We start from the raw sequence: 12,992 nt of genomic DNA, 5'->3' as shown, positions 1-12,992 counted from the left end.
GTGTGACTCTGGGCAAGTCACTTGACCTATTTGCCTTAGTTTTCTCAGATGTAAAATGATGATAATAATAGTTCCTACCTTTGAAGGGTAATTGTGAAGATCCAGTGAGATCATATTTCTAAAGCACAGTGCCTGGCATATAGTAGGTCTGTATAAATATTTATTCCCTCCTTCCTACCTCCCAACATCTAAAAACTTCTAAATCTTTGTTCATCCTCTGCTCCTTCACTTGAGTCTTAGAGGATACTTTGATCCCCATTGTCTTTACTAAGTACACTTCCTGCTCCTTTTCCTTCTACAAGAACTTGCCATATCGAACATCACTTGTCCTTATCATCAGTTTCCAGGGTTACCAATATGGAAGATGTGACTTTTTCATCTTATTTACACTTGAAATCCTCCATTTCTGTTAGAATTATAATGTGAGCTTTTTGAGAGTAGGGTCTTTTTTTATTTGTATTTTAATAAAATACTTTGTCCATAAAAAGCACTTAATGTTTGATCATTCATTCCTCTTTTAAGACCTCAGTTCACCTTCTTACTTTATTGAAAATATTGAAAATCATAAACTTCGTCTCTTCTCCACATTTGAGAAAGCTAGTTGGTGCAATGGATGGAATGCATTGATCTCATTTTTTCTTAGTCCTCAATTTTCTTGTTCTCCCAACAGCTTTTGACTATGTTAATCACCTCTTCTTCCTGGTTACTCTCTCCTCCTTTGGCTTCTGTAGCTTTCTTCTTATCTCATTCTCCTGGTCATCCATCTGCCTCCTGTAAGGGTGGCTCTCCCTCAGAGTTCTATCCTATGCCTCATCTCTACTCTGTAATATCTTATGAAGTGAGGAAGCTTTTGAGAATAATTGTAATAACAATTTATATTTACATGATGGTACAAAGTTTATAAAACACTTGTTACAGATGTGAAGGAAGTTCGCACAATGTCATCACAGACTAGCAAGTGGCATAACTTACTCCTGAAAGCATTTCTTTTGTCTTCAAGTCCTATGCCCTGTCCTCCATGCCAACCTGCCTCCTTTAGGTCCATCCTAATTTATTTTAATTAAAAATATATAAAATAATTGATCTAAGTTTATATATTTACTTTCTTAGAATCTCAGAACATCACCTTTGCAAATTACTGTTTTGTATAATAGGAAGTTTATGGAAGAGTAGTTTTTTCTGATAGAGAGTAACATACATTAGAATTAAAATAGGCCTCAAAAGCTAGATTTAAAGGAATTTTTGTATATGTGCTTATTACTACATGTGTTTTTAATTTTCTTTATTTAAAGAAACAAACAAAAACTTACAATATGTTTTTAAATGAGAAATTCCAAAAGAATATCTTTGCTAGTGTGTCTTGAGGAAAGTTTTCCTCTTAGAAAAAAACAATCCCATGATTTTTTTTTCTAACTAAATCCATAGAGTTTCATTTATTTTCTCTCAACATGGTGATCTTTGACATTGTAGAACTCTAGTTCTGTTCCTTAGATCAAAGTTCACCAGAACCCTGTCTACATTTAGAACAGTTTATAGGTTGGAACAGTGTGTACTCTGTCCAATTCTGCGGAAATGGAGAATAATCCAATGGGAGAAAAGCATAGTTGGAATTTTATGATGAACTAAGAAACCTCCTGACACTAAATGACTCAACATCTTTGTCTGGTTTTCATTAAGTGGAAGGATGCTATTTCCTTACTGGCAAATAAAACATAAACAAACCTGTCTAAAATTACTTATATGTTTAGTTTCATTGACAAATAACATAAAAACATCTCAAATTTACATAATGGTTTTCTTTTGTAGTACTTTACAAACTTTAGATTTATCACATTGATGAGGCCATACAAGCATATGGACTTTTAAGTATGCACTTTGATTTTCTTTTTTTATAAACCAAACATGTTTGTAGTTATTGCCTCTTTTAAGATTTTTTAATGTGGCTTCTCTGTATTCATTTTTGCATTTCATCCACATTTTAGAAAAAGAGATTTTATTGTTAAGGTGGACCCAGATTACTGTGTATTTTCAGTGATAGCTGAAGGCTGTGTATTTTCAGTGATAGCTGAGGGTGAAGACCCTCCCTATTGTTGCCTATGGTTTATACCACTCTTTATGTCGAAATACAAGTGGAAGAAATTAGGAAAGCATCTACTAACCCTTATAGGAGCTTGATCATATGGATAAAAACAGAGTAGATGTATTGATTATAGTACCAGTCCTTCCTTAAACTCAACTTAGTGGAAAGAAATAACAGAATGCAGTAATTAAAAGAATATGTAACATGTTCACAGAAAGTAGAAGGGTCTAGTGTATATAAGTTTTAGGGTGGGAGAGTTGGCTTAAATAAAGAAAATTTGCATCATGATTAGATCTGTCTAAAAATAGAATATGCTGCTTTATGAGCTATGATTTCCTGATCATTTCTCCTGGATGGTCCTGGTAAAATTCATGATTCTATGAAAATTGTACATTTGGGAGGGATACAATAGTGCAAATAGATTTATCTTGGGTACTCTAATATACCTTACTGGTATATCATTTATGAAGGTATGAATGCTTTGTTTTGAGGAAAGGCTAAAGAGGGAGAAATCCAACTTTGTCAGTGAATGTTTTGGCTGGTTTTTCTTATACTTCCTCTGCTCCCATCAAATGCCCCTTGCAACAAAAAGTGGGGAGAATAGTATGCAAGTTGCTTAGAACTGTGATATTGAAATCACTTTAAAAGACTGATATATATTAATTTAAGGTTGCCAAGGAAATCACTAATGTAATTCCTAAATGAAACACTCAAGTCAGCTGCCAAATTTTTTATGGTGTTTTAATTACAACAGGAGGAAGAAAGTATTAGAGGGAGAGGGAGAGAAGGAAAGAAGTTTAACTCGGACCCACTCTGGCTCAGGCTGAACCAAAGTGGGCTTTAAGGCCTTGGATAGCCAAGGTAGGGAAAGGGATCAGTCCTTATCACTCACATGACCAATCGGAAGGAAAGCGGTCCGCCGGCTCCTCCAACTCCAAGCACCAGCCTCAAACTGACTCTCGCCCTCCTCATAGGAAGTCCCAAGAACTCGGGAGAGAGGCTGTTCTCTACCTCACTTCTGCATCTCACTTGTGCCAATGGTGGCTCTAGCTTGACCTAGGACCGCCCAGAGGTCTGTCCTTTTTTTGCACATGTCTGTTGAAGGCCATCTCCTCAGATAATTAAATCTTGAGTTTGTTGCAGCCCTTCCTAATCTTGTTACACTGAGTAGGGTGGAGAATGTAATTTCCAAGACCTGATTCTGTTATTCCAAGTATCTCTATTGTTATTGATCAGGAAATAGCTAAATCCAATCTTCTAAAGAATGGTCTGAATAGGGTAGAATAGTTTTGAAATTCACAGAACTGTCTTTTGAAGGAGACCAAAACAAAAATTCAGAAGACTAGTTAGTCCTGACTTCATCCCTACTAACTATAATTGTGGGCAAGTCACAACCTTTGCCAAATGAAGAAGAGACGGAGTGATATATTAGAAAGGGTGCTATCTCTGGAGACAGTAGGCGTGGATTAAAATTTCACCTCTGATGCTTGCCAAGTGTGACTCTGGGTAAATCTTAACTTCCTTAGCAATGTCCATGGCTTCAGTTTCCTTGTCTGTAAAATGAAGGGATTGGACTAAATAGCCTTTCAAGTTCCTTCCAGACCTACATTTGCAATCTATAATAGAGATTATAATATAAACTATGTGATATAGCTACATAATATAGAAAATCTATCTGACATAATCTATAGTAGAGATTTATAGTAGCATCCTTTTATAATTCCATCTCTATAGCCTCTTCCATTTAAAAATCTGAATGCTAAAAGATTAAAAATGCAAAAATGTATTTGTAGGAAGGAAATCTCAGATGGAAGAAGTACAAGATGAACTTATTCACAGACTGACCATCGGTCGGAGTGCTGCCCAGAAAAAATTCCACGTGCCACGACAGAATGTGCCCGTTGTCAATATCACTTATGATTCCACACCAGAGGATGTGAAGATGTGGTTACAGTCGAAGGGATTCAATCCAGTGTAAGTCTGACTGTAAACATTTCCTTTTAGATGTTTAAGATGTGATACTCCCTTCCCTCCCCAAAACATTAAGATATTGACTGGTGTTAAATAAAGGTCTCCCCAAACACTAACATTATGCTAAATAAAGGCTCTATAAGGTGGATTGTATTCTCCCCATAGTAAATAATTATTTTAGTCCTTTATAACTATGAAAATATTTGAAAGAAACAGAAATTGTCAATGTCCATAGTCCATAGTTTGGGAATATCTGTTCATTTCTGTTTTCCTTAGGATAAACTAAAAGCACTGGGTCTCTTACGTCATTCTTTTCCCTTATTGAAAAATGGTTGAGTCAATAGAAAGCCCCTCCAAGTCATACAGAATATATATATATATATATATATATATATATATATATATATATATATATATATATATATATATATATATATATATATATATATATATATATATATATAACAAGTGTCTTAAACCGGTGCCATTGCTCAAGCAGATAGAAACAGGCTATCTCCAAAGCTTACTTGACACAATATTAGATCACATCTGCCTTAGTAATATTGTGGTCACATGATCTTATCTCTGATCAAAGACTTAAAAAAAACCCTTTAATTTATTTTTGGTTTATTTCCTACTTGGATGGCAAACCACAGTATCCCAGTAGATTTTAAGGAGGGGGAAAAAAATCCCTGAAGCCAGTAAGGCAAACTGCAAATTTCCTTTTATCTAGTTCCACTTAACCTTTTTCACAATATGCTCTTTACCAGTTTTTAAAGATTCAGAATATAATAGCACTCAGTGAGATGGGAAGAAGGGGGAAATGATGTCTGAGGCACTGTAGCTTTTTGCAGTGCCTCACAATGCTCGTTATGAATTGTTAACAGATTTCTAGTTAAATGGAATGTAATCCTCTCCCCAAAAAGTCTTGTACTGTGAAAAGATAAATTTATCAAACACACCTTTTTCCTAGATTTGACGATTTTTGCTTATTGTCTGGATATTTTAACATTATATTTTGTCTTTTTTTTTTTAGTACTGTCAATAGCCTTGGAGTGCTGAGTGGGGCACAACTTTTCTCTCTCAATAAAGATGAACTGAGGACTGTTTGCCCTGAAGGGCCCAGAGTCTTTAGCCAAATTACTGTGCAAAAAGCTGCATTAGAGGTAAGATTCTGTCAACATAAACTGACATGTTTCAACAGCAATGAGTAATAAATTGTATTCAGATTAAGAATTCTGGAGGCAGAAAACCACTGCTCCTCTCATGAATAATTTTCTTTTTCTGCACAACTTAATTAATTGTGTCTCTGCTTTTGTGAAATTAATGCTTTTAACTAAAAACCCCAAATCCTTGATAGTTATTTCATTTTTGCAAGGGACCACTGCAGAGCTCTTGACTGTCTCAGCCTACTTTTTTGGGTAGCATGGGACCTGACTGCCTTTTAGTGGACCTTTGCTCATTCTAAGTCTGTGAAATAATTTTTGCATAGTTCAAAGTTTTAAATACTCAAATGCACACTTTTATGTTTAAAGAATAAAGGTCATCCAATACTAAATTTTGTGAAAAAGACCATTCAGTACTAAATTACACATAACTTTATTTTGACTTAGATGTGAAATTACCTACCACTGATTTCTTTCCAATCTCTCTGAATTTTATTCCATTGTTCCTAATAGGTTATAGATTCGAAGGCTACATTCAACTGGTTTTACAGACCAAGATTTCTGTGTTGTACCAAAGAGAAGACAAAGAAGCAAAAGCATTGAGTCTTTTAAGTGACTCAGTGCCTAATTAGGTTCCCCAAAGCTATGGATGAATTTCTAGGGACTGTCCTATAGCTTGTGGCTGCAAATTCTGTAAAATGCAAAGAACCATATTTGATTCCTCAGAGGTGCAAAAACTTGCTTTCCTTAGGGTCAGGTAATATTTGCCACCCAAACCACCTATCCAGGGCATTAGGGAAAGGGATTAGGGATCCATATTTTGACTTAAAGCTTTGAAATTTTCACATTTCTACTTTTTTGATATCAGGGAACCACAACTAACCTAATTGTACTGTTTTTCTAGAATATCAAAGGGCTAGGAGGGACATTAAGAGGTCACCAAGACTATCTTAGCAATCAGCCTTTAAATCTCATTTTGTGGAGTGACTGAATCATTTATATCTTAAAGAGAATTTTTTACCTGGCTGTCTCTTGACATATTCAAGGGTGGCAAAAAAACCCAACAACTTTTTATAAAATCCTTTTCAAAAGGCAAAAATCTAAGAGAATGGGCATTAAAAAAAAAGAAGAAAAAAATTTTCAATGTTTTCCTCTTCTGATCATGCATATTTTAGTTTATAGGCCTAAAATAAGCCAGGAAAAGATGCATCAATTAGGAAGTGTTAAGGAAATATGTATCCTTCTGTAATTAAGAATTTTGAAGTTTTCTCTTTTCTTAGTCAGCACTATGAAAGCTGGAAAGTAATGTTTCTTAGACTAGGAGAACCTCTATGTAGCAGGGTACAATGGAAAGAGCCTTAAATATGGAGACAGAGACATTAGCTTTGAAGATGAGATCTGCTTGTTTACTACTTGAGTGCCTCAGGGGTAAATCAGTTAACTTTTGGGTGCCTAAGATTCCACATCTGTAAAATGAAGGGGTCAGCCTAGATCTTCATGAGCCATTCCAGTTCTAAATATATAATTGCCCAGTAAGAGACTTTCCTAGTAGCAGCTGTTGGGATGTATGTGTCTATGTTGAGTCCATGCACATGCCAGACCTATGATTTCTTTGGTATAGAAAATTGTTGATGAGGAAACTCTTACCAAAGCAAGACTCAAATCTGCTTTGCAAAATAGTCTTATATTCCACTCTAGTGTCTTTGCCAAGAAACCCCAAATGGAGTCATGAAGAGTAGGGCAAACTGATAACAACAATAGGACCTTCAGTCCCCCTGCTATCATCAAAATTGACTAGAGTGGTACATTTCCCTGTTGCTAGATCTCAGAGCTGCTATAGTTTTATATGAGTATTATTCATCAGAAAAGATGGGTTCTTTGGAATTGTTTTGGAATGGTTTGAAATTGAAATTGTTACCAGATTATCCCTAAATATACCTTATAAAAATGGAGAAGTTAGCCAGCTCAAAGTAGAATAAATTGATATAGAGAACTCTACAACAATTCTTAACCCAATATATATATATATATTTTCCAAATTACAAATAAGAATTAGTTTAGGGTTTGCTCTTTAACTTGGATCCAAAGATGCCTTATTAGTTCCATAAAGACCAATTTCCATTTAGTGATCATGAGTCAGTTTTGTTTCAAAGCTGTGTAAATACTAAATTGGCCTCCAGCATTCTAGTTTTGTCACACATATGGAAGTTATCTTTTCAAAGGGCAGTAGGAATTTTAAAATTCACCCTATAAGATCTATAAATATGACCTGCACACATCTCTGCATCTAGACCTTGGTCTACTGATACATCTAAAGCAGACTCAGCTCACGAGGTAGCTCTCTCCTTCCTTCCTCTCTTTTCCTCCTTATCTCTATACCTGTAGTTATACAAATAGTTAAAGCAAAAAAAAAAAGTCAATGTTGCCCAAGTTGACCTACCTTCTAGACCATATTTCAGGGAAATGCACAAGAATAAAGGGGTTGGAAATCTGTTATTTTCTGGCAACAATCTGCGCCTCTGACAGACAATTCCCATAAATGAAAATATTTTTATTCTTTGAACCCCAAAGGAATATTTGATAGTCTACTTTGCTTTATTGGTGTTTATAATTTCATCATCTCTTTCTTACAAGGTGCTCATATTACTTCAGATCTACATATGTTCTCATTTAACTTTGTTACAAGGGAATCACTTTAAAAGACTGATATATATTAATTTAAGGTCGCCCAGGAATCAGCTATGTAATTCCTAAATGAAAAACTCAAGTCAGCCGTCAGCCTTTTTTGGAGTTTAATTACAATAGGAGCAAGAAAGGAATTAGAGATATATATAGAGAGAGAAAGGGGAGAGAAGGGAATAGGGCTTAAATACCCCCTCTGTTTAGGCTGGGCCAAAAGGCCCAAGCCCTTAGATAGCTGGGGCAAAGAAAAGAGATCAGTCCCTATTACTCACGTGTCCAAAATGGAGAAACAGTCTCAGAGGCCCCCACCTTCAGCTTCCTTCAGAGCAAGCTTCCCCCGACCCAGGAACCACACCGACCACAAAAATCCACCCCCTCCTTCAGTCTCCAGACCCTCCTATCTTTAAGGACACCATCCAAGTTGCCTCCCCTCAGTCCTCACATCTACCAATCACTCTTCATCAATTTCCCTGTCAATGGAGGCTCTCGCTTAACCCAGGACCGCCCAGAGGTTTCTGGCTTTTGCACATGTCTGTTGAAGGTCATATTTTCAAATGATTAAATCTATACTCCTTTGCTACAGCCCTTTCTAAATCCTGTTAACTTGAGTATGGTAGAGATTGGAATAATTAAATTTTGATCTAGGCTGCAGCCCTTACTCAATCCTATTAGGACTGAATAGGGTGGAGATTTATTCCAAGTATCTCCATTGTATCAATTCTAAATCAATCAAGACTCAAAGAAATTCCTGTTCTATGCTTAAGCATAGGTCAAAGTCCTTTCCATTGTTCAGCAAAGGGTCTCTGTCCTAAAGTAATCTTAAGAAGGGAAGAGAAAGAACCTCCCATGCCAATGGGGTTCCCATTCCAATAGACTATCAGTAAGAAATTTTCCAAGTATGAAATATCCCAATGGTGAAATTTTCAACAATTATAAGTCTAAGGAAATTTGAGGTTTACAACTTCACTCAATTTTGTTGTGGTAAGGTAGGAGAACAACAGAACACATAGCATATTTTGCAAATAAAGGAAATTATATTATGTTAAAAAAAAGTAGCCATACCCTATATACCAAATCCTATAGCCATACCCAAGGAATAGAGCTAATGGGTTGGCCAACCTTCAGTTCACTCTAAAAGTAGATGCAACAATAGGATTTTAAAAGTCAGAAGCCACAACTGAAACCATCTAGTCTAACTCTGCTCAATTTACAGATGAGGAAACTGAGTCTGTAGAAGTGATTTGACTCCTGAGTAGTAATCACAGAATCAAAACTCAAACCTAGGTCTTCTGACTCAAAATCCAGTTCTCTTTCTACAGTACTTTGTTATTAAATTAAAAGCAGAGGAGTGTTTAATGGGGCTGTTTCATGACAGACTTTCATCTCTCACAATCCAGTCACCATCATCTCTGAACATGTTTTGTTTGTTTTTACAGGATAACAGTGGGAGCTCTGAGCTCCAAGAAATCATGAGAAGACGACAAGAAAAAATTAGTGCAGCTGCCAGTGATTCAGGAGTGGAATCTTTTGATGAAGGAAACAGTCACTAATCATTTTTTAACTCCGATGTTCTTGGCATTATTCCAAAATGTTTTGTTTTAGGAAGCCATGAAGGGAATGTCATGTTGTTATTTTTCGGTACACATCATTTTTTGCCATAAAGGAACAATGAAAATCTGAGTCAGCAGCTGGGTGTGCCACTGGGCTTATTTGTTTTATGTGTATATATATATAAATATATATATATACACAGCCACATACATACATACATAAAACAAAAAAGCTTAAAACAGATTTTTTTTAAACTACAAAAATCTTTCATTCATCCAGCCACACGAGAGTTGTGTTGTTCGATGGATTATTTCATTCCCTCTCAAACAATGAAGCAGCCATATTTCATAGCTTTGGATTTGTGACAACAAAGCAGAGACAGTAGTAAATTGTACATGGCTTTTAATTCAAATCGTTTAAATTTAGTCTGTCATGGTGATGTCTGTGATACCGAGTGTTTGCTTTCTTTAGTTTGGCCTCAGCTCACTCAGGTCTCTAATCTCACATGTTCAGTGACAGGATGTACAGATTTATTTCAAGTTCTTAATGCCAACCTCTGAAAGATGAAACGTTTGAACTAACTGAAAAGTGCAACAAGGCCTCTGATAAATAGATAGAATTTTTCGTGAGGCGTTTTGTTTGTCATGACTCTGTTGATAACACAGTCTGTATAGCCTGTTTTTTTTTTATTTAGTTCCTCTTTCATTGATTACAAATCATGTTATATGAAAAAGCACAAGAGGAAAATGTAGACACAAATACACACATGCAACAAAAAGAACACTTAAAGAAATATCCAGAAAATGTTTTGATGTTTATCGCAGTATTTTTCTTAAAGTGAAAGCTTCCATTTTTTTTTATTTGAAAAGAATAGTGTAAAAAAAAAAAGGAAATCGGGGCCATTTTAGGTGTTGAACTGTGTCAAGTTTTCTTTCTGAAAGAAAGTATTTAATTTATATATGTTTTAATTCTAGATAAAGAGAGAAGAAATTTTAAAAAAAACGTAGTACCCAGTAAATGTTATTTTTGGAAACAATGATTTTTGTCACTAAATGTTCTATTGTTTCACATATATAAACAGAGGCTATGTAAGAATGTTGTATATTTTAACATAAATCCATTTAGAGAGATTATCTAGTTTCATTAATTTTCATAGTGCCTTCCTCACATGTCAGCTGAAAGTCTGCAATAAACAATATTTGTTGTATGTTCATTACTTGTCTTTCTTATTGGAGAGTGGGATAGTGATTAAGATCTCTTATTCCCTGCCTTCCTTATGGTTCAACTCCAGTTCTACCCTCCCTTTAATGCCTTTCTTCTCTGTCCCTCCTACCTCGCTGAGGTTACACTAATATCTGTCAACAGATTTCCCTGAGCCCTTTGGATCTCATCTTTGCACTTATTTCACTTTTCTAACATAGTTATTTGTGTACATGTCTTTGCTCTGCATTAAACTGCAGTTTCTTCAAGAGAAATGTCTTTCATTTTTCCCTTTGTAACCCTAGTTCTTAACCCAGTGTTTTGCTCTCAGCAAGTGCTTAATAATGTTTTTCAAATAATAACACTTTAAAGTACTTTTTGTATACTTTGCCCACAGTATTACATATAAATCATAGACTCCACTATGCTACCTTTTCTAAGCATATAACATCAATAACCGGAGGAACATTGATGTTGAAAACGTGTTTCATTTAAGGAAGTATCTTGGGGTCATTGAGGCACTGCACAGGTTTGTAAATGCAATTCATTTGGTTCCCTCCCTCCTATTCAGTTTTAGGAATCTGTGGAAATTCTATAGCAAGATTTCTTTCCTTTATTGTGTTGGAAGAAGTCTATTGAACTCTTCTCATAGTAATATTTCTAAATTCATAAAATAAAATAAATATTCTTACAAAGGAAATTATGTTGAAATATAGTTATCAGCATATGCAAAAAAAGGAAAGTTTACAGAACCCATGCCAAGTATCTCGTCTCTATAATCAGTCCATATAACTGGATATGATGGTAAAGTATGGCACTGTGTCATTCACTATATTTTTCGTGTTTATTCCCTGATATTAGAAAGGTACGAAACAGTCATGTGTGCCACTGTCATGGATTTCCATCATTGACATCAAACAGAAGAGGAATTCTTTACAGATTCCAAAGTCTTAATTCTATTGTTTATGAATTAAATTATGCTAACCGCATCTACCCTAGTAATTGAAAAATCTCCTTCCTGAGATGTAAAGTCACAAAGAAAAGTTTGGCCTGACTCCAGAATACCTTTCATCATTGGGAAGAACATCATACTTATCTCTCTTATAGTTTGTTTTCTTCTTTCTTCACCCTGGAGGGGCAAAGAGTGGTGGGAAAGGTTAGGGTAACACAGTTGTTTTGACATATGGTGGAAAGATTCAAAGTGAACCATATTAGTTTCTTTTTCCTCAATCTTGTGTTGACTGAATTCTTTTTTGGAAATCATTGAAAACTTGGATACAAACCAAAAGATTATCTGTGAGAACCAAAATATTCCATGTGTCTACCAATATTTGTAACATAGAATAGAAAGAGAACAACTAGCTAAGACAGAAGAACAAGATTTAGACTTCTGGATCATAGCTTAAAATATAGCAATATTGGTTCCTGGCCAGGGTTGGCATGTACCTAAAAAGGGCTGGCAAGAATGTGTTTCTCTGTGGTCTTAGAAATCTTATCAAAATGAAGAAAAGAAATAAATGTCTCCACATATCCACCAAAATGAATGGATTAAAAAGCTGAAGTATCATAAGTACAGAAGCAGAGATATCCAGAAATTCCCAGGAATTTCTGATAAATAAAAGAAATAAATAAAAGAAAGAAAGAAAGAAAGAAAAGAAATAAATAATGAAATAAAAAATGCAACCCATGGTCTCAGAGTATGTACACAAATACAATTATTATTATGATAATAAGCTAACATTTTTAGATAACACCTACTATGTGCCAGGGACTTTGCTAATCATTTTATAATTATTACCTCAATTAATCCTCATAGCAACACTGGGGAATAGATGCTATTATTATCTCCATTTTGCATATGAGGAAACTGGGGCAAAAAGGTTAAGTTACTTGCCTAAGGATCACAAAGCTAGCATTTATCTGAGGTCAGATTTAAATTCAGGTTTTCCTGACTCCAGGTCTAGCACTTTATCCACTGAGCCACCTAACACCAAATCAATAATTTATTAAATGATCATGTATTAAGCACTTAATTATATGCTAAGCACTGGAAATGTAGAAGAAATAGGACAGGTCATGTAAACAAATGGGCATATATGGGATGAATAGAATGAATATAAGACAGCTAGAGAGATTAGGAAGGGGTCTCTGTAGAAGATGCCATTTGAGGTGAATCTTGAAGGAAAACAGATTCTAGGAGTAGGAGGTCAAGAAGGTAAAATATTCCAGACATAGGGAGATAATGTAAAGGTATACAGATGAGAGGAGCTGATGGGTCATGTGTAAAGAACATCAATCAGACCAGTGTGCCACAATCATATGGTGCATAGAGAAGAGTAATA

The 12,992-nt window shown here is 35.2% G+C and overlaps 1 protein-coding gene across 9 annotated transcripts in view; it reads left to right on the top strand.

Moving 5' to 3' along the window:
- EPS8 (epidermal growth factor receptor pathway substrate 8) overlaps positions 1–10,663 on the top strand; it is a 262,450-nt gene extending 251,787 nt beyond the window's left edge. For all 9 annotated transcript variants that reach the window (XM_056799298.1, XM_056799296.1, XM_007503603.3 and 6 more), the window contains 3 exons: positions 3,874–4,054; positions 5,088–5,217; positions 9,336–10,663. In XM_056799298.1, the coding sequence (XP_056655276.1) occupies positions 3,874–4,054; positions 5,088–5,217; positions 9,336–9,449 (425 nt within the window). In that variant the 3' untranslated portion in view covers positions 9,450–10,663. The remainder of the gene's footprint in view (positions 1–3,873; positions 4,055–5,087; positions 5,218–9,335) is intronic.
- Positions 10,664–12,992: the final 2,329 nt, after the last annotated feature.

The sequence above is a fragment of the Monodelphis domestica genome, chromosome 5 (assembly GCF_027887165.1).
Source record: "Monodelphis domestica isolate mMonDom1 chromosome 5, mMonDom1.pri, whole genome shotgun sequence".
Classification (NCBI taxonomy): domain Eukaryota; kingdom Metazoa; phylum Chordata; class Mammalia; order Didelphimorphia; family Didelphidae; genus Monodelphis; species Monodelphis domestica.
The sequence above is the reverse complement of the archived record's forward strand: the minus strand, read 5'-3'. Positions and strand labels throughout refer to the sequence as shown.